The sequence below is a fragment of the Anser cygnoides genome, chromosome 7 (genome assembly GCF_040182565.1).
Source record: "Anser cygnoides isolate HZ-2024a breed goose chromosome 7, Taihu_goose_T2T_genome, whole genome shotgun sequence".
Taxonomy (NCBI): Eukaryota; Metazoa; Chordata; class Aves; order Anseriformes; family Anatidae; genus Anser; species Anser cygnoides.
In genome coordinates this window covers 4368803-4391949 of record NC_089879.1, presented here as the reverse complement: position 1 = coordinate 4391949, position 23147 = coordinate 4368803, and the positions used below count along the sequence as shown (strand labels likewise).

Here is a 23147-nt window from a genome sequence, read left to right as displayed (position 1 = left end):
GTGGGTGCGGGAGGAGAGGCTCTGTACTATCATGAAAAGGTGCCACTGAGTTAATTTCTGTATCGAGAGGCTCTTTCCCTATCCTTGTACTTCCACCTGAGTGATCCAAACCTGAAATGCTGGCACAATTTTGAAAATGACAGAATATGCTCGTCTGCTTCCTACTCTGGTAACAGGGCACATTTGATCTACCCATCCAAAAAATAAATAAACTAAAAATGAGCTAAAGCACTGCAAAAACAAGCAGGTGATAGAAAACAAAATATAACCCTTTGCCAGGTACTTGGAAAAATACCACTGGAGTATGATCTGATACACCCAGAGGCCATAGTAAATCAGAAGCATTTTACAAATTCCTTTCCCTTTGTAATGGAAAGTCCACTGACCTCTGCTAGTGGGATCAAGAAGGCATCCCAAATAATTGCCTGCACTTGCAATGTGGGGAAAAAAGAGTGTCCAGTACATTTGTCCATCCAATCAAAGAACTCTTTTCTGAAGGTTATCTCATAGAGCATAGTCCACATCTAACTGTAACACCATGCAATCAGAGTGAAGCAATAATTGCATCTACATCAAAAGAAAATGGAATAATCTTCCATAAAGCTTACTCTCTAAATCAATAATTTCAATTAGCCTGTTAATATTATCAGTTTAGTGCCACCCGTATCCTTTTTCAATAAGATATATTGTACTTCCAAGAGAAAATAAAGGACTTTTTGTGCACTCTTTTTTTTTTTGTCCACAGAAAAGAGCGGAGAAATTTTCTCAAACAAATATTATTAAGATACCTTTACACACAATTTTGTCTGCTGTACAGGGTAGCCAACCACATCAGTGTATCAAAGAAAAAGCAGGTACCTTACAGCCTAGATCACTTTAAACAACATTTAAATGAATAAAGATAGTGGCCACAATTCTTCTTCCATTTGGATTATTTTTATATTTTTAAATTGATTAATTTTTCATTTAAAACGTATAAATGAAAGACAAATGCTGACAATTTGCCTTCTTTCTCTAAAGTTGTCATTTTAGCTTTTATTCTGCACCATAAATTCTGCAGTTTCAAGACCAACATATACATTGTTATCTGTGTAATATAAAAGAAGATAGAACTCCCTCTTTCCAATCTATAAAGTGATTCACAAACAGTGTGAAATTCAGTACTTCTCCTTAAGTAAACAAACAAAAATAATGAAATGATTACTTTTGCTTGTACCAAGAATTTCAGATTGACATTAGCCACAGAAGCTCAGCTCTACACCTCATCCAAACAGCTGTAAGCTTCCCAAGAGTTGCAAGCTGGGTTCTGGAACCTTGCACATTTATTACCATGCTACCAGGACTCATTTCCGTATGCTTGTCCATTGTTTTTAAACAGTTGATTTTTATTTCATGTAACAATCCAGTATGCAGAGAGCTGGAGATTAATTTCCTCTTGCATTTGTTTGGTCTCAGGCAGAGTAATATGTTAATTCCATTACCAGAGCAATGCAACTTACCGTTTATGGCAGTTTTCCAAGATAGGGAAGACCAACTGATTACTTTCATTCCCACTATCATTTCCCACTGGTCCCATTTTGAAATATTTAAGGAAGAGTCATTATTGCCTAATTAAGTATCTGCCATCCAATGTTTTCTTTAACAACAGAGACATGGTAGCACTGAAGTAAAATTAATTCTAAACTAAGTTAGATATTCCAAGATTTATTATCTGCTCAGATAAAACATTGAAGAGTTGGAAGTCTCTTATCTAACGCTCGGTGATGCTCTATAACCTGGAATCAGCCAACATATCAATGTGGCATCCTGTACCTCGGCGGCAAGCAATCAGACAGACTCTTGCTAACAACAGATCTTGCTTGGCCATCTCCTTTCTCATGCTCCTCTCCCTGCTCCATACCCTCTGTGGTTTCTCTAATGACAGAGCTCACAAGCACAGTGATGACCATTTCATAAATGACTGTATAGGACCTACACAAACACAGCAGCCAATGGACACTATCCAGCCCCCAACCTGCCAACGACAGTTTTCGGGTATTACCATTAATCCTGTAGTTGCTGGTATCTATTTAAAGCAGTACTTTATTTAGAACCATGACTCCTTGCCAGGCCATTAAATAGGCCTGGAGTTTACTCTGAATATAAACATCTGTGTCTGGGTATAGACCAAGGCTGTACAAACAAGGCAACTATCCATTTGTCCATTTATTTTTTTTTTTAAATACATATAGAACAGTGATTCTCTGGGCTGCAATCCACCCATTCAAGTCCTTGTTTCAGCTGGGCCCCATCAGGTTATCTTTTATGACACTTTGCAGAAGGCTCTGCAGCATGTGAAACTCCCCTTCCTGTAGCAGCTGTTCCTCCTCTGGACACAGCTCTGGATCACATCTCCAACACATTCCCACAACATAACAGCCAGAGAAGCACTCTGTGCAACGAGCTACTACTACAGCCTTGTTTAGCCGTGCTGCAATTACTCTGGGTTAGAGCTACATTACCTTTTCATGAGAAAAGGAAGAATGACTTCTCTTTTAACACAGCCTTACTCAGGCTATAGATTTTGGGCAGATACAAGGATATTTGCTCAATACTTCAAAAAAAGGTAGGAAGAAGAGGAACAAGTCCAAAAGGAAAGCCATAGTTCTGTTCTTGTCTATGCAGCTACGCCATGGAGAGAAAGAGCTCCCCAAATACCATCCCTTCTGCAATTCACTCCTTGGATTACTTCTCTGCTGGTTTTACTCAGAAAAGACTTTAAGTTGTAATGAAGTTCTGTGGTTTTTTTTTGTTTTGTTTTTTTTTTAACCATAAAATCATTCATTTCTACTGACTTTCTATTTTAAATCTATTTTTACTTTTATTATTATTATTACCTGTGCGAATATCATGGTTAACACCTTCTACTGAAATAATGGCATTTGGGATTCCCCTTCCATGTACATCTTTCACTATGCCTTTGATGCCCCGATGGACCTATTAGGAGAAATAAATAAATAAATATTACACAGCAATGAGCAGTACCATCATTAGGAAGATGCAGCAAATTCCTCATGTGAATTAGGTGCATCCTATTCTTGTTTTGGGGCTCATGCTTGTGAATCAATTTACAAATTCTTTTGGGATCCTAGAAACATCAAATTCAAGAAACAGATTAAAAAGCAGATAAAAAAGCAAAGGGTTTTTAGGTGCTCTTTCCTGGCAAGCTCTGCACACTTGCTAAATTTTAACGAGCTTTGTTATTTTGTCCTCTGAAATTAAGACAGTCTGGCTGAAATTATATGCCAGTGTTGCTTGCAGTTCAGCTTTCTTTCATAAATATCAATAATCATGCATTTTCTATCATTTGAAGTGTTAGTGAAACCTTAATTTGAAAAAGCCTATGAAGTTGAAGGGAAGATGTTATCCCAGTGAAATTGCAGGGGCTGTATGGCACAGACTTCACGTTATAGGGGCCATTTCTGTTTTTCAAATAAGCATAGTTACAGCTGAAATATTTGCACAATGCAGACAGCTTCTCCTTCATGGGAATACAATGTGAGCGTGAAGCCTAAAAACTACATTTGACTTCCTAAAGCCACCTAGCAGCTTGAGTAGAAACTTCTGCCAGAGCAGGACAATAATTACAGCCATGTGAGAAATACATCAGAAACCCCAGACTGCTTTGAAAACCTCATTGACAGCATTAGTACAGCATGAGGGGCAAGGGCTGGGAGATGCTGAAGGCAGCAGCAGGTGGCTCAGCTCCTGCTTTGCATCGCAGCAGCAGCACTGCTCCGCTGGGCCTCAGCCCCAACAAGGCTCAGCACAAATGGTCACAGCAACCTCAGGGAAAGCCAGAGCTGCTCCTTCAACTCTCTTTCAGTCTGAAAGGAGTCATCAAGTTACTCAGGAGTTGTTCTTCTGTCAAATACCTGCTCCATAAAAACGATCAGGGATTCCCGGTTGTTCTCCCATTCTTCAGGCAACTCGCTCTCATGGGGATACTTGTCACAGCCCACGTAGATGGACAGCTCAAAGCAGTTTGTGTGCAGATAGCTGAAGTCATTTATGCCTGTCAGAAAGGGATAAAAAAGACAATTTTTTTTTTTAATCTATTAATCAGATCTGGTGATTTTATGCAAAGTAAACAACTTTTTCAAGCACAAACTGAGATTTTATCTAGCAGGCTTAGTCTGCAGATCTGGCAAGGAAAATCTTTTTTTCAGGAATGCCTTGTCTCCTGTAACAAAGCACCAGAGTAACGGCAGAGTAAAGACAGCATCTCCTCTATATGCTTAAAACAGAGGACACGAGACCACAGTGTGACAGCTGGGGTCATTGGTCCACCCCAGCACTGCATCCTCAATTCCTTTGATGCAGAGAGCTGTGCCCTTCTGCCATCATAAAACTTAAAGGAATCAGATATTTAGCCGAAAACAGAAAAAAATAAGATGTAAACTAATTCCAGATAAGGTTTCTAAGATACTGGTGAAGACTGGAGCACACCAGAAAGATGTTAGGAAAGTAGGTCTCTCCCTACAGTAAGAAGCTTGCATTTAATAATAAAATATTATTCAAACAAATGTTTATTAATGACATTAGGTGTTGTTCTTTACAACACCAAAGATCAGCAGGAAATGCATTCATCAAGCGGTTTTCAGTGGAAAGAGTTAAAAAAGAAAATAAAAAATCCTGTCCTGTCCAATTACCACAGAGCAGTAGCCAAGTATTTAACGAGCCCTCAGTGCCTTCTGGGTGCAGAGCAGGAGGATTATGTAATACAGATGTTACACTTTTCACATTTGTTGATGGAAAAAGCCTAAATATCAGACAGTGGCATATGCTACTCTGCATAACTGTGCTTCCCTTCCATTTGAGGAACAGTCATGGTTATTTTCCCCTCACATACTATATCGCACCCTGATTAGTCTATTGCGAGATGTTTTGCAACACACAGTAATTGATCAGTTTTAATACATTTATTTTAGAAAATGGCTTAATGTTGCCAAGAGCAATTTTCCATGTAGTGTCTGAACAGGCAAATCCAGCCTCAAAAACACTGGAAATAAAATATTCATATGTTCTGTGTCTTTGTGTAGTTCATCCACTGCAGAAATATTATAATGTCAAATTGCTGAAAAACTTGCATTCATTGCCGCCCAGAATACGTGCAGGAAATGGTATGGCTGGCTTTCAAAGGCACTGGGAGATGTGTGATATCTGTGGTGTACCAACTACTCTAGGGACTCTCTGGTGCTGAAAAGGAATCGGAAAAATCCCTTACAAATTTTTCCCATGGCATGAGCAGCGAAAGGTTTATGTGTATGGCCACTACAAGGCCACGCAACACAGTGGGTGAGGAGAGAGAGGAAAGGCAGCTTCAAGGTCAGCAAAAGCACAGTGCAGCCCATTGCCAACAATATTCAGGTGTGTCACCTTGACATCAGACGTTAAGCAAGCAGCTCTTTGGAGAAGAAACTGTTATGCATTGAACTGAAGGGTAAATAAACAGAAAGTTGAGTGACCTACATAACTACATATATACAGTCATGGAAAAACAGAGGAAATGGAATGAAAAAGGTCCATGAGAAATTTGTGTACAAATCTGGGATCATATTTGAATAACCCTTTACATTGCAAGGTACTGTTGATTAACTGTCTGCTGTAAAATTTGTGTATATATATGTGTGCATGTGTATGTATACGTGTAAACATTTATATATGTGCCATACAAATCATTCTCTTCCATTTCTCTACGTAGAGAAGAGGTCTAAAACCATCCTTCAGGTTGAAGGGTGAGCTTGCATGGAAACATTGTGTGAGGTTTAGTCCAAGGTGTAAAGAACAAAGGTAAAAGCAATATCCAAGCATTTTTCTCAAAGACAGTCTTGGAAGTCTTATTATAATGGCATAAAGCAGGATGTACAATATAATGAGAAACATCCTAACTCAATAAAATAGAACAGATGAACCAAATCCAATATGCAATTGTTACTAAGAAATCAAGATACTACACACCATCTATATTGCACACCATTACCTAATGTAACTTAATGCAATATCTGTCAGTGACATGGCCAGTGCCATCTTTTCTGTATCGATTCATAATTATGTTTCTGTAGCACTTTGGAAAATGAAGCTCATAAATTAGATAATTAAGCAGTCAAGTTGGCATTAAGAATTTGGAGGGTTTTTTTTGTTGTTCTTTTTAGAATTTGCAGAAATGCATAGAAATGTATCATTGGACACTGGCCTTATGATCCGAGCAGTTCAATCTTTCTTCCCCCCAAATTCACCCAGCACTTTTTAACCTCCTGAAAAAATATTTGAAAAGTTAATTCTTGGCTCTAGTCCTCAATGGCTGGCCAGCATTAACTGTATGCAGGCCAATGTAAAAGATGTGTCCAAAACCTAGAAATGTTTGTGCAGTGAAACTACCTGCGAGTTACAAACGAGCCAGCTCCAACAAAAATGTGTCTGCACAGCTGCTTTCTTGCATCTGTTTGCCATTAGGGCTGCAGTGGCTCCTATTGTTATTCAAGTGGTGGCAGGTACACTGCTTGCTTCTTAATTTCACAGAAAATGTTGTCACTTAGAAGCAGTTTTTGAGTAGAACTGTGATGATTCAGCAGAGTGCCTGTTCAGAGTCTGCTTGAGTGTACACCCATAGAGATAACCGTACCTGTCGGGGATAATAATGTGCCTTTAATTGGGCTTCCGTGGAAATTGATGCTCTGTCTGCATTACAGGACACAGCTTCCCCTTTGCACTCTTTGACAGGGAGACAGGCTTGGGCACACAGCAAATGAGGCAGTCTGTAATTTATTCTGTTAGCAAAAATGCCTGTGGAGCCCAGTCAAAGTTCAAGCACAAGTGGTCCAGGTCTTTTAAAAATAGGAGGGGTGCAAACAAGCAGTAGCTTTCTGTGGTATGTCTTTACAACTCAAATGAACGTCAATGGGGGCTGGTCTGCAAATGAATGCAGTTAGCAGAGGCTGAAATCACAGTTTTGCTGTCTGAGGGTTACCAAGGGGGCCCAGGCCCCTCTGGGAGTCTCTGCCTCGGCTCTGGCACTGGCTACCTCTGCTCTTTGGCAGCAGCTTTCTGATGACACCTTCTGAGAGGGCAAAAGGTTGACAAGTTCCCCCTGCTAAAGGGTTTGGGCTGCATTGTTGTTCCCCCGGCAAACCATATTGAATGTATGGAATCCATATATTGACATTTTGCACATGCACTTTTGGAAACCTGGGTAGTAAATGTAATGGCTATTGGGTATTAATGACATGGTCTCTGTCAATCCGCTGATACCTCATGACAGGCTTTCAGATGAGAAAATATTCCTCTTGGAGCACATTTCACCACCTTTACCTCTGCTATGTATAGCGGGCAGTGATGGCATTATCACGTTCAGCATGGTAATGCCACAAGGGATAGCAGTTTCCACAGACACCTACTCCCAGCTACGGTATGCCATGACGCTCCATTAACTGTGCCGTCCTCCTTCTGGAAGTCCTCTGTGTGACATGCTCTCCTCCTCGCATCTGTCATCAGTCGATGCGTGGAGGCGTAGGAGTACGCAAGCCAGCGAAAGACGTGGTCGTCTGGGGTGGGTGTGTAGTCCTGGGTTTTCCACAGGGACCGCACCATGTCGTAGGGGTACGCCACCACCAGCTCTCCTCCCTGCAGATTGCCACCCAGCACAAAAGGAATTTTTTCCATCCATGCAATTATTGCTCGCGTCTCAACGGCCACCTGAGAGAAAGAGCTTTGTTTCAGCCTGTGAGTTTTGATAATCTTCTTTGAAAGGTAGACGGGGAGTTGCTTAACATGGAGTGAGTAGCCAGCACAAGACATGTGGCCAACAAGAAAAGCTTCTGTTAATTGTGGTGCCTGCCAGATTCATCTTCAATTCCAGTGACAATCTACAAAAACTAAAACAACCTTAATATTTTTAATTTGCACAGAAGGAACGATCTAGAGCAGCTACCCGGAAAGATGTCAGACCATGACACTGTGCCCACTGGCATCAGCTGAAACAAGTGTGCAAAACGAGGGATTTTAAGCATGGAAATAATTCTAAAGCCCTTAGAACTGTCACAGTTAAGTGCCTTCCTACAAAACAGGGGAAGCTCAGACACTATAAATAGTTGTTTAAAATGCCATGCAAAAATAAGTTAAATTTAAACATGGCTAGCATAAGCCACTGTGGTGCTTTTGCATTATGTTATTTTAAACAACAACAAGAAAAAAAAAGGGAGAAAACTTGATAGTGACTAAGAGCTCATCCATGCAGCAAAGACAGGGAGCAGTCTGGTTCACAGAGCTGGGCCCTGTTGTGCGTTTCCCTTTCTTTACTGCTTCAGCCTCAAATTTGGCTGTCAAGTCCCCCAGGCTCTCAAAACAGCCCAGGGAAAAGATGATGCTCCAGGAAGCCCTTCCCTTCCCAAGCAGCCTCTGCATGGGACCTAATCATGCTTTTGAGGTGCAATTTTATTTCCACTGACTATCAAGAAAGCCTAGAGCAGGTATGCAACCTCACCTACAAGCTGCTCATGTCTTGAGAAGCATAAAGCTCAGTCTTTCAGCCTGCCCTGGGCTTTGTATTCCCCTCTCTCCAGAGCGAGCCTTACTTACAGTGGCATTTTCAGACAGGTACCAGTCAGGAATGGGAATGTGATGGTTTGGAACTTTTCTTTTGCTCTTCTTCTGATCTTCAGACTCCCAAAGCAAAGAGTTTAAATCAGGGAAATTATTGTTGATGTCAATGCCATCCTGAGTCCATCGTCCTAAAGACCAGCCCCCTAATTCTGAACCCTTAGGGGGAAAAAAAAAAAAAAAAAAGGTCATTCAGAACATGACAACCTGTGGTCCCCCAGAAAAGAGTTTGGGGATGCAGCAAACATAATTCCATACAGAGAAATAGAAAGACAAATTAGTTCTTTAACCAATTTTTTCTTTTTCCTATTTCATGTGAAACCTTGAATGAGATAAAGCAGAAGCCAGGAAAAAATAAAAAATTATCAGGGATTAGACAAAATATTCTGTTTTGTTTTAAAGGTTTCTACTGAAGACTACTTTTCCCGAGTTGCACTAGAGATAACATATCCCTTCATGGCTGTGAGTGCAGCTTTTGTATTCTGGTCTGCAGCTATAGACTGCCCTGGAAGATTTTCCAGTGCATTTGAATAGAGCCCCTGAATTTTTTCCTTCTGCTGTCTGTCTTCTTCCAGACTGAATTATTACAACGCCTGACACACTGTGCACTTCTTAAAGGTGTACTATTAATTTTCAGCTGCAGAGAAACACAAATTTTCATAGGCTTAAGTTTGGTTTCCCATGAGAAACAGGCTGCATGAATTTTGTTTTCCATAATGGTGTTCCACTGATCTGTACACCTCAGAAATCTGTACACCTCAGCATGGTTTGTTCTGCCAGTCTTAGTGCCCCTCCTTTCCATATACTTCCTCATACTAGCCAACATCACATAAAAAAATTGTTTCATGCTTTTTCCCCAGGTAAGATGTTCCAGTGGTTTATTTTTGCTTGCATGATTTTGGTTTTATCTTTTAAGCTTATTTCTTCTGATTGCTTGTAAAATTTGATCCCTGGAACAAATAAGAATAAATTGCTTGTTTCATTAACCTAACTGAACTAAATAATTCCTCCATATTACCGCTTTGTATGCCTTGTCATATCCATCCGGGTTGACTGAGGGAAGAAGGTGAATTCTTGTATCCTCAATGAGGTGGACAATGCGTGGGTTCCCAGCAAGGTATTCCTGACACATGAACTGCATCAACAAAAGGATCAGCTCACGCCCAAGCACTTCGTTCCCATGAGCTCCTGCAATGTACCGAAATTCTGGTTCACCTGTCAAACACATAGGACAGAAGTGTAGTCAGAACAGCAAATCAGGGATCTACTTAAAACTCATTGATGTCAATCAGCAATTTTTCACTTAAGGTAGGTTAGAGAAATGCCTTAACTGAACAAATGATAGGTGAAAATATATAAGAAAAAAATAATTACTTTCTGTACACTTTCTACAACAGGCTCATCAGTATCAGTAATGTCTAAAAGTCACTGTGTAAAAATCTCAACATCCATTTTCCACTAAAAACAAATTTTAATTACCTGCAGAAAGCTGAAATTGCGAATGTAGATCTTAGACATTCTGATAGTGTAAAAATAACGTGAAAAATACCTTGCTGGTAATTCATTTGGACAGATATTAAGGCTCTGAAAAGATAATCAGCCAGTAACATTATCTGATTGATCTCTGACTTCACACACTCCTTCACTAATCACAAAACAGGTTCACATGTATTTCTCAAGATTATACATTATATATTCTACAATACTTGCACTCAACTACAAAATGTCAGAAATTATTAGGAAAAGTACTAGCTATTCAAAAAGGCATAATTCAATTGTCCTTTGTAAGAATAATACTTGAAAACACCAAATACAACAGATCCAAAATGGACAACCTATGACTTGTGCCTGGGTCTACCCTCCCAGCTGCCTGGCCCAAGATGCAGTCTCTGTCTCTACCCTCAGTAGCAGGGGGTGAGAGATTGAGGGACTAAGATCAGCCCCAAGTCTACTGACAGATGTCGTATGCTCAGCTCCGTACCCTACAGCAGAGAAGAGAGATGTCTTAGGAGCACGTTGCAGCACTCTTCCTCACATGGGGTGGGCACCTACTGAGGTATTCACAGGTATGGTAGAGCACAGTCACCTTTATACCAACAGCTGACCTAAACAGATCACAATGAGTTCTTTATTCATCTCCACAGAATGACTGAAGACTGAATGACTTTCTGTTCTGAAGGACTATATTACCGTAGGAAATTATACCCCAACACTCACCGGTGAAAGAACACTGTGAAAAATCTCACCTGTCTTTGCTTGCAATGCAAACACTCCCATATAAAAAGGCAAATTCCCATACAAAACTAAATAAATCCCTAGCACTAAAATTCACTGTTTTTTTTTTTAATTGTAAAGAATAAAAGTCATTATCATTAAAGAATTTGATCCCACATTCAAAATGCTTTCTATTTGTGCTCTACCTCCTCTTCCCAATTTAGAAATTCAGCACTGAAGTTCCTCCCACGTACATTTGAAGTCATTGCTGCCATGAATATAATTCCATCAGGGATAATTACTGCAGATACAGAGAATGAGGAGGAAAAAAAAAACCCTGACACCCTTCAACAGATTTAGTTTTACTAAATCCTAACCAACTTCGTGTTCTCCTGGGTTGTCAGAAATCTCAACAGCATACAGCTTTAGTCCTTGGTGGCTTTTTCCAATATTGTAAATTCTTGTGATATTCGGGCACATTTTATTCACCGTTTTCATCAACTGCCAAAAAAATGACATAGAGTTAGACAATGCATCATCAATAAATTGACTATTAATTATTTTATTCCAAATTGCTTTTTATCAGAAACTCTTCATTTTCTATTTTATTTCTTAGTTGTAAAAGCTTCATGTTTAATTTACAAATTATGGCTTTGCTATCACACAACACAATGTTTGTTCAGCTGGAACAAATTGAATACTGTCTGCTGAAACAGCAGAGTGTAGATGGGGTTCCAGATCTTTCTTACGCATTTCCAATATTATCACATAATTAACTAAAATGGGTAAGTCTAACAGGAGTAATAATAAAACAAAACAAAAATTCTCCTACATTACTACTATACTATCAAGAGGTAATAAAACACATGTTCTCAAAACGTTACATGCTGGGGGCTGATTAGACACCCCAACACTTCTTCCTACATGCTCTGTGATCAATACAGCTAAATGACTCAAGATGACCCAGTGTGTTAATGGCATGGCAATGTGTATACATCACAGGTTCCCACAGACACACCGCTCAGTAAAGATTTCTCTCCCCTTCACCCTACATGGTGTTGACTTCATTCAAAATAAAGAATATCATCCATTTAAACAGCACTGTCCCAAAGAATTCTCATTACACCTGCCACCACCGAGACAGAAATCAAGCCCACCCCTGTATTACAATATGAAATTTCATAGGTGTAAAATCATTACTGTAGACAGTGTTGTTGTGGCCAAAATAGCAAGATAGGTGTTATCTGAATGTCTCCTGTAAACACAGCACAATATACTCCAGGAAAAACTGTTATATCAGATTCCCCTGAATTGATATACCAGGTTTGAGCAAAAAATAATGGCAATACCAACAACCAGTCTGAAGGCATACCTATAGACAAAATCTATTCATCGTTTCTACAGATATTGCATGACATAATCAAAACATAATCAAATAGCCATACTGCTTAATAAAGTGCATAAGGAAGGTCATGGTAAGTGGTGTAGTTATGTTTAAATCAATGGAGGTACACAGATGTCATCCAGATAAGGATAACTGCTGTCTAAATCATCCCACAAACAAACAAAACCAATTTTCACTGTGACATTTCAAGTGAACATTAAAATTCACAAACAAGACTGAAAAGATGTGTTCTTACTAAGAAGTTATTGCAAGTAGCTTTAAATGACAAAATTTATCGGTTTTGATTTTTTTTTTTAATGGAAGGGATTAAAGAAAGAAATAAGGACTTTACCGTAAATTGGAACCCTAGGCACTATTAATTAGACAACGTTTCCGCAAACAAGGGTGAATATATTATTGAAGAAGGATTGCAGGAGGATAAAAAACCTCTGCTCAGTGTTAATATAGAGACAATACTGGATGATAACAAAGCAGATGATTTAAAAAATACATTAATTAGATGTGTCCAATTCCCATGCCACCATTTAGCAAATCAAACTGGAAACACAATTCACATTGGAAAGAACATCATTAAAATTCCTCTCATAAAAGACTTCACTTCTATTTATAATCATGCAAAGAGACCAAAGAGATTTTCAGGTTTGTTCATCTTGTACGTTAGTTTTATACATATGAGAAACAATTTCTTTTGTAAACTTAAGCTCAGCACTCATCTGAAAAATGTACCCAGATATTGTCATCATCATTAATGTGCTGATATTATGAGTACCCGGCTATTTCCATGGATTTATTATTATTATTATTTGTTAATGTTTTGGGTGTCTGTAAATGGGTATACCTTCATTTGCTGTTCCAGCTAACACACATATAAGAATCAGAGGAAATTATTTTACATTTTCTAGCACAATGTTTAACAAGTCAAAACCCATTTTTTTGACAGACCACTTTAAATCTCCATGGTCAAGAGCTGCTGCACCTGAACCTGCTCACAATGAACCAAAAATACTATCAATGGATATGGAGCCATGGAGCTCTTAACAGGGTCTCACAGACCATCATTAATCTAAATGTTACTGTGTGTGAATTATTAGTAGTCATCCTGACAATAGCATGAAAAGGATCATTGTTGGACAAGATACCATCTTTTTCTCCACAGAGATAAATATATATATATATGTATTTTTTTTTTAAACTTTGCCAATGAGTACAAATATTGAATTTAAAACTAGGTCTATTCTATAAGGCTAAAATCCTCTTCCTCTAATGTGTAAATAATGTAACTGTCTCAGCTCCGCACACACCCATTCCTCTCCTTACTCTTGAGACTGCAGGAAGCTTCCCTCCGGCTGATGCATTCCTGCATCCATGCAGCTCTCCAAGTTTGAAATAGGGAAGTTAAGCTTGTCCTTGCAGAGATCTCTGTGAAATCATTCCACAGTGCAGAAGCTTTTCTTATGTGCCTGGCACTACATAGGCATAGGATATCCACGGCATCGATTAAGGAAAGTGGTTAAGAATATGTTAAATTTCATTCCTAGCAAGAAAAATGCCTAGAACCAAGTTCAAAACACGTTATAATCAGTGAAAATATTTGTATTGGCCTCAGTAAACTCCTAACCATCTGTTTAATTTCAAACATGTGACTAATTTCCTAAGTTGAATGAAGAACTTTCCTGAATCAGGGCCTATGCAGTGGGCTTTATGTCAGCCCTTTTGTTGACAGTGCAGATATGGTAAGGTAGCTACGTGCTTATACAAAATGGGAAAAGAACATATTTTGTATTTGCTTTTCTCGTGCCCATTTCCTACAAGCAGCACAATAGGTCACCTGAAATGTCAGTGTTTTCACATATACAAACTGTCAAAGACAACTGAAGATAATAGTCCATCAGGGCTTTATTAACAACCAGCAGGATTGTAAAACATTTACAGAGTTATGCTCACTGGTAGCTCTTATCGGACAGCTCCTGTTTGTTTGTCATTACCTATTATTTATCCTATTAGCACTTTGGAAAGACTGCAAGCATTCTTTGAAGCAGCCCTGCAAAACTGATGTCTGAAGGTCCAATCATTTAGTTTTGAATAAATGGTTTATTGAATGTAGGTCTGAGTGCTATCTAAACTTAGAGGAGGCAAAATGGCTCTCCTATCAATGACTTTCAGGTTAGGGCTATTCTTTATCCTCTATGGAGATCTTTTGGCTATCTGAGTCCTGCAACAGAGCAAGTACAAAAAACTCTGCATTCTTTGTTCTGCTTAGGATCAAACCAGAAATTGCCTCCTCTTTGAGCTCAGAGTTAGAGACAGTCAATCTGGTCTTGCATGCAACCCAAGATGTTTCTTGGGTTTTGCTCTAGTCATCTAGATTTCATTGTTTCACCCTCAAATATGTTCATAAAGTAATATATAAAGCTCAAGTTAGAAGAACTTTCTGCATTATCATTGCATCACTTCCATAAAAAACTCTTGCCATGAAGACCAACATGACTTCAGGAGTGCTTGTAGTCTGACTTTTCCCAAAGGTAAGAATCATGTCCAGTTAACTAGATATAAAATAAGCGCTCTTATTTCCTAAGGCAGGTATGACAGGGGTTAGATATTTCATTCTGTTACAAAGACAAGGTTGAAGCTTCAGACCAGATTCAGATTCACCTTCTTCTGAAGTTCAAAGCTATTTTAGAATAGGTACTCCTAATACAGAAAAAATATATTAGTTTCAGATACTTTCACAGGATTCCCTCATACCTTCAATTTAATCAGGTGTTTCATTTTATTAGAAGGGATGGGTTTTCCATTCTTTCATACAACTGATTTGAGTATACACAGACAAAAGATGTACTCAAATGTCCATCTCAAACTATTTCCAGTGATATTCATCAGCCATTTTAAAACCTTGCTATACAGTATAAGTACATGGTGTTTATACTTCTTGGACTACAAAATAATCCCTACTGCTGAGTATAGGATACAGTGAGTGTTCCTATTGACTGAAAGAAGATTCCTGAGGGCTCTTTTGAAAGAAAAATTTGGTACTATAAATTTCATCTTCCTAAACAGAGAGTTCTATTAAAATAACCTGACACTGAGAAAATTCCTCCCTCCCACAAATACTTGACATATTGTAATGCAATGCTTCCAAAACATGGCCCAGGGAACACTCTCCTCTTCCTTCCTCAATATTTATGATAAATAACTTCAAAGAACAGTGCTTTTCTGAGATGATTGGCAGTGAAGCAGCTAATAAAACTGATAACAACACTGTGTTACCAAAAAAAATGGAGTTAACTCTGGAAATTGACAGTTACTGTTCTATTTTACACTCAGGAAAGAAATTAAGTTCTGCGGTTATCACTAAAAAGCAGTTTAGATGATATAAGACTTATTGCAACCCAGCCCACAATCTTCTGCCTACAAGCAGCAGAACCCAATTAGAATCCAATCAGTTCTAAATACACTGTTTTACCCATAGAAACACAGACTACAATGAGAACACAATGACAGGTCACAACTGACCAGCTCTTGACCACAGCTGAAAATTTTCTACTTGTATGAAGAGTGGAAAAACATCCTGTTTTAAAGCTGCATTTTTTTCCAAAGATCTTTCTAACCTGACCAACCTGTCTTTCTGCAAAGAGAATCTAAAATACCCTTTACTTTATTGTTCTTGGCAGTAATTATGCCAATTGAGTTTCTACTTGTCTAATCTTTGTGCTAAGAAATATAGGCCATGAAATCTCTACTGAAATAAGTGTGTGACTCAGTACACAATTGCTCAATAAAAATGAACAGTGATTCATGCAGTATAAATATACTGAAAATTCAGCACACAGCAAATGATTCACACACTTCAAGTCCAAACACATTATCTTTATATTTGAAGAGAAAGCAGGCAGAAACATTTCCTTAGTGCAACCCACACCTATTTCTGTGGTGATATGAAGCAAGATTAAAAAAACAACACCACCACAACAAAAACAAGAACAAAGATTGCTTATTTGAAGTTAAAGAAACAAGATTAACAGTGCTGGTAGATTTAAAATCATACCAACAGGATTTATTTTTTTTTTCCTCCTTAAGATTTCTGGTCAACAAAAGATTTCCAATGTAGAATTTCCAATTCTGGAAAAGAAAATTTTCCAATTTCCATTGGAGATTTTCACTATTCTGAACGCAGAATTTTACTCTTTATAATTTTTTGTAGTTATCCCAAACAGTTGAAAGATACAAGAATTCTGATGGCTAGGTCAAGGTCAAACTAGAAAGGAAAAATAACTATCATTCACCACTCAAATATACATTGAAGCAAAATAGTGGAACATATTTTGGAAATACTCTGTAGTCAAGTAGGTAGACTCTACCTACCTGCCTCATTTCCTTGTAGTTGTGATGCTTGAAGTCAAGATTATCTGTGGTTGTCATTTCATTTCTTCTGTGGTAATAATTATTTGGGTCTAAGAAGAGAAATAAAATAATTTTCATGTACTTTTTAGCCATTTCAGATATAAAGATTCTTAACAATAACATATGCATAGAACATGGAAATCTGAGTTCCACGGTTGTATACAGGATTTCAAAAGCAAAGCTCAAAGAAACAACACACTTGAAATAATTCTTGTTTCAGCACAAATCAATTCGTATTGATTCAAACAGAAGCAAGAAGGCAACAGACATCAGCTTGCTAGACAGCTACTCTGCTAAACTTCAACAGAAAAGCAAAAGGGCATCCTCAGGCTACAGAGGAGGGCAAAAGACAGGCAAATCATGAGTCAGATGCAAGATAAGAGTGGGGGAAAAAAAACACATCAGAGGAGAAAGCTCCAGTAAATGTTTTGTGTCCACTTGATTAATTTTCTATTATGAAGAATGGGATTGCTTGATGAGTAGTTTCTGTCTATGCATCTCTTAGAGAGAGAAACTGCTGCACAAATTACATATTTCTAATTGTTTTCCTAAAAATGTTTATGGTAGTTTAAATTCCTTTTTACTTTACAATGAACACAATTGTTTCTGTATTGATATAATTTATAGTTCATACGTTTTGTAACATCAAAGGTGTATACATGGCTTGAACAAAAACAATTTTTTGTCCTTGACTTTTCAGGTGAGTGCTTTGGCCATTCACCTGGAAAAACAAAAACAAAATATAGGTTAAGACTGTCATTGCTTAGCTTTATATTTCCTGATATATGTTCCAGGTTAATTTATTATGATTTTAGAGATAAACAAAGCTTTTTGGAAAACAAAATAATTCCTTACTTTGTTCTATTCAGAATGTCTGGAAATCTGTGTAATTTTTTGTCAAATCAGTGGTTGTCAGGCTCGTATGATAAATCATTTTCCTTCCCACAGTCATCTTGATTTCATTTAAAATCATTGGAAAAGCCAAATATTAAAAGCTAAATATCATTCTATCTTGTTTCAAGATAGCCAAAAGACACCACCTCTAGAGAAAAGTATATTTTTCCTTTTTTTTTTTTTAAAATAAAAATCAGTACCAACTAGCAGTTGTGATTTTGGGGAGGGGAAAGGGAGAGCATAAGTATTAGTAGGAGGAATAATGGTGTTTATTTCCTGCAACCACTAATGCTTCATGAAATTATGGAAAACTACCTAAAATACATTACAGCTTAACATATTTAAGTTTCATGTTTCTGATGTTAAAATGGCTAAACTCTCAAAACTCTTCTCCCCTTATAATTCTAAGTGGGTTTGTTCTGCATTTTTCTTATGTGTAAAGAAAGCAAAATTTGAAGTATTTTAGTTATTTATGAAATAAATAATATTAAGCTTTAACCTGGCCCATGTTGCCACATTTATTTTCCATTTCCATGAGTCTTTCCTTCTATTCAGAGTCTACAGCAGAAACACTAGAGGATCAATTGAATGCTGATCTACAAATAGGACTGAAAAAAGGCAAAAAAAAATCAACTTTTTTTTTTCCATGTGCTCTGTCATTTCCAGTGAGAAAGTACTATATAGCAAACCGACAGGAAAATTATTTAAATTAGAGCCTAACCAGATGAGGAAACAAGATTCCTTTGCTTATGAAGACAAAGTTTTGAAGAATCAAGAGGGTGAAGTTTCAGGTAGTGCACCTGCACGTTTAAGTCTTCTTTCCAGCCTAACTGCATGCTAAATCATGCAAGTCCACCCACAACAACAATGCTGCTGTAACCCTGCAGATGACTCTTAAAGGTTAGCCCATGTTAATTCACAGAAATTATTTATTAACATATCCATGACTAAAAAATAGAGCATTAAAACACCTCTTCTAGAAAGACACAATGTGTTTAATGCTGCATGGAATATCTTCACTATTGTAAAAGTCTCTGTTGTAAAAATATAGAAAGAAACATCAAAAAATTGCCAGGACATTGAAGGCTTTCTCTATCACCACAAGCCAAAGTATACAGCAGCTGATTTTTTCCTAATACTTTAATCCCATTCCTTCAAAGTCTGGCACTTTTTCCATACATCAAGAATTAATATCATGGGAATGACTGAATAGTGCAGAGTTGGTGAAAAGTCAAGAAATTGAAAAAAAAACATACATTGAGAATGATTGCATCTCTAGACCTTCCTCAGAAAACTTGCACAATTTGACAGCTCCCTAGAGAGTTAACACTCATATTTTGCCAGGCTCTACTTTGAGTTGACTTGGATTACTGGATTTCTGCTGCAGCAGGAATACAGATCAGAAAGTTAGAGGCTAAAATGTAGAAATGCATAAAATCTCATGCACAGTTTCCTAGGCCCAACTTGGCAAAATTATATTTTGTAAAACAAAATAAAAGACCAAGAACCTCAAACCACAGAAGAATTTGAATTGAAATATGCTCATTTATTCGTGACACCACCTCAGACAGCCTCTCTTTCTTCCAAGGAGGAAAGATTTTGCAAAACTGTGGCACTCCTGTTTATACAGAGGAATATATTAGTATTTTCTTCCACTAGTCTATCTTTATATTACCAATAGAATTAATAAAGTTTACAGGTAAAGGTAGTTTGATTCTTTCACACCTTAATTCTTTGTAAATATGGACAAGTAACTCAGAAGATTTCTCAATCTGCATTTCCATGAAAGCAAGAGGTCAGCTCAGAAATTCCCAACACCAAGTCCAGCATGTCAGCTCTGGGCCTTGCCCATAAATTTAACCCAGTACCAGAGCAGACTGACTCCTCAGCAGCTTGACACATAGATGGGATTTTCTGTTGTATTTTAGCTCTCCACAGCACCTCACAACTATATATTACATATAGTGTGAGGTATAGTCAAATACCTCAAAACTAATTCCAGTTAAACATATTGCATGATGACAATATGACAATATGCAAGGTAAAAAACAAACCCCTAACCTGTTGTAGATGTTTGTTAAAAGCTTTCTAGCATAATTTAATCTTTCTATGAGATCCTACGTTTTTATTCTAATAATAAGGGAAACTGAGCACTGGCAATACTCTAAAATAGTAAACATTTTAGAAATTAAATACAAAATATCCTTTTAAAGATGACCACTACAGACTGGGAGATATTACATACCTGTCATGATGAGTATGGAGAAACATAATACATTGGCCTTCCCCAGTAACATTATTTAATTTGGTCTCATTTTTATTCAGTCTTTGCTCAGAAAAACTTAAAAGTTTTAAATTGTACAGGATTAAGTTTTATCTTTATAACTATAAAAGCAGAACACAAGGACAGACTGTCATTCTAAGCAAAACTTTACTCTCAAAAATAATGCACTAAGTTTAGCTAAATGAACAATCACTTATAACCAAAGAAAATTGAAGAGTATTACATAGTGAGCTCATGCCTAGACTTAACCAGGTAGCTTGGCAGAAAGAGGCAAGCAATGAAAATAGGACTGAATGATGCATCCACTGCAAAACACAGTACTCCGTTACAGAGTTAAAGTTGGTCTTTTATCTTGAGTTGAAAGTGATGGCATAATCATATCAGTGACAGTCTTCCATATAAGAATTATTAAAAATTAAATTTTATCACAAATTTATTCCATTAAAAGAATTGCCTATTGCCTTGAATACTCTACAGTATAAATAAATACATGAAGAGTTCAGCTAATTTTCTCTCTCCTATCTTCTGGGTACTTTTGATAGTATGCATTTTCTTTTTGTTTTTTCTTAGGTTTGAAAAAGAGCAGGCAAGGAAAGTACATCCATCCCTCTGAGGCAATTCCAGTAGATTGTGTGTGTCAGTCTACATCTGCATAAACTCTACCGTCTTTGGAAACTGGAGAGAGAATTAAATGCGGGTGCTTTTGTCCACCTTTTTTCCCCAACAAGTAATGGCAGCACTGATCCTCCACTACAGGTAGGATTTGCTGGCATGTTTCCTCTGCAGCTAAATGCTTTTCCATTGGTGAAACAGCAAATCACTTCTGTTGCCTGAAAGATGGTACTGACAGAATTCAATAACACAGTTTTTGTTTTTGTACAGCTACTGTATTAGTCCAGAAAAGGCTGTTTGTCAAAACCAGCCTACAGTACAGCAAAAATGTATTATGAATAATATATAAGCTTTTCACTGATAAAAATGACAATCATTTCAGAAATACCGATTATCCAATCGGTAATATCTCTGTACAGATTGTATAAATAATGTTTTCTCACTTTTTGTCCAATGTTTGGGTTATGTAGCGCACACACCAGTTTTTATTAACACTGTCCTGCTACAGGAACAGGTCCTAGTTGGCTCTAACCACTTTCATGGCCTTCTGCCAATGCTAACAAGCTTTCCTAGAATATTAATATCTTATTCAGGTTTCTTTTTTGTCTGTTATTCCTTTCTTCCTTTCCCCCGTGAGCCTGATGGAAAGCTGATACACAGTACAGACTGAATGCAAACCATTTAATGTATTCAGGAATTAATAAAGACATAAAGCCTTACACTACAAGTTAAAAAGACATGAAGTGAGATTCAACCATGAAAGATTTCCAGAACTCTCTTTTCTTTACAACCCACTTTTTTTTTTTCTTGATGTAGTCCCCTATGCAGTTTCTGCCCTTGCTGCCATTGCCCCAGGAGGGCACAGTGCACAGTAGCTCTAAAATCTGACCGAGCTGCTCTTCTTGACAACTTGTTTTCTTGCATGTCCACGTTCAGGTGCAGATCTGGTCACAAATATATCAGGTATTCAAGAAAACTAAGTATAGCATAACTTCTTTCATGGGTCATTGGGCTTTTGAAAGAATAGGGTTGTGAGAACTGATAAGAGTTCCACTCACTGGCTTTGTTGAATTTGATTTTGCCTAGTTTTGTGTGGGAAGCCTCTGTCAGAAAAGAAGATTTCTTCTGAAAACTGATTTCTAGTTGCACAATCAGTGCATGATCAAAGAAGGTGGACCCATGGCCAAACCTGCTGGTTATCTAACTGGAACCAAGTAAAGTGAGTCCTGTAAAGAGTGAGGAAGTTCAGTTATAGGGAACTGCAAAAAAATTACTCATGTCCTGCAGGAGGAAAGCATGCATGGAAAGGCCTCTGCAACCTGGGGAATTTTGTTTTGAGAGCTTTTAGTGTGATGAATAAAATGAGCTAGAAGAAAATATCCATCCTTTCTGAGCTAAAAAGATGGTTCAGCAGCTTATCAAAGCATATTATTTCTTTCAGTCCAATTACATTTTGAATAAACACACCCCCATTCCCGTTGTGTTTCTCAGTGAATGATTATGGTATTTTCTTTCAAGAATAAACTGAATCAGTCACTGCAGACAATTAACTCAATAAATGACTACCAGGAGGAAACACTGATGCTGTTTCCATGCTAATCCAAGATCGGTGATAAGCTGTAACAGTACTCATTTCAATGGTGAAGTGCAGATAAATTCAAATCTCAGTAACACCTCCACCACCAGTGGTGGCTGAAGGGTGACATGCTAATGCTGGAAAACAGAACTTGACCCTGTAAGATATATATCCAATAATAAAACTGCTGCATTTACAAAACAAACAACAACAACAAAAACTTAAAATATCTACATATTTTCTATTTCTTTAAGTACTGTTCTATGGAATTGAAAAGGATTATGAGAAATTCCCTACAAATTGCTCTTTACAATAGTTTGAGTGTCATCTCCATTATTCTCTGGAGACCCCAGTGCATGTTCTGCAGTAGAGTTATGGTGACAATGAAACTTTCTCTTTTTCTTCAGTCTTACGCTGTGTTATACAGAATAGAGCTGATTTACCCTCTGCAAACACACATGGAAATTTGGGGCAACTGGTTTCAGCTGTCCTACCAAAAGCTGAAAGAAAATGCTGGCTCTGGAATTGTTCCTCCAGGGTTAGAGGTATAAGTGGGAAACAAACAATGTGTGGAGGTAGAGTTTTCTAAACCCATGGTTAAAATAAGTCAGAATCCTACCAAAAAAGTGAATAGTCTCTTACACAAGATTCCACTGGTCATTGCCATTCAGGTCCAGGATGGATTTGTTACCCACAGAAAAGCAATTGCCTAATTGCTGCTAATTTGTCCTATTTCATTGTAAGAAACCAATTGATTTAGTTTTATGACAACAGTTGTTCCATACTTTTCTTCAGAGAATTACCCCTTCCATAACCCACACTGGTTTTGTTTTCCCATGAGTAATTAAACATCTAAAGGACAAAAATCAGGCTACCTCTGCTTGGTATGTGAAGACCCTACATCAACAGTGGAATTGGATGCAGCAAGTCTCTGAACAGCAGCAGGCACAGTTAAAGAAGTAATGATAGGATCTGGAAAGGGAGTTTTCTTTCTGGTTCTAGCATTTCTGAAAATATTATTCATAGCCCCCTGCAAAAAAAAGAGAGAGCTATCCCCAAGGTGCCAGAATTTAAGAGCAAAGAAAAAAGCAGACGAGATCTGGAACGAGTAGTGAACAACTTAA

At 37.7% G+C, this 23147-nt stretch overlaps 1 protein-coding gene across 1 annotated transcript in view; it reads right to left on the bottom strand.

The window, feature by feature from the left end:
* Positions 1-23147, bottom strand: part of CPXM2 (carboxypeptidase X, M14 family member 2) — a 74409-nt gene that overhangs the window by 5656 nt on the left and 45606 nt on the right. The window contains exons 6-12 of the mRNA XM_013185851.3: positions 16619-16707; positions 11229-11352; positions 9656-9852; positions 8617-8796; positions 7437-7734; positions 3915-4054; positions 2877-2976 (exon numbers count right to left, since the gene is read on the bottom strand). Coding sequence (XP_013041305.3) covers positions 2877-2976; positions 3915-4054; positions 7437-7734; positions 8617-8796; positions 9656-9852; positions 11229-11352; positions 16619-16707 — 1128 coding nt within the window. The remainder of the gene's footprint in view (positions 1-2876; positions 2977-3914; positions 4055-7436; positions 7735-8616; positions 8797-9655; positions 9853-11228; positions 11353-16618; positions 16708-23147) is intronic.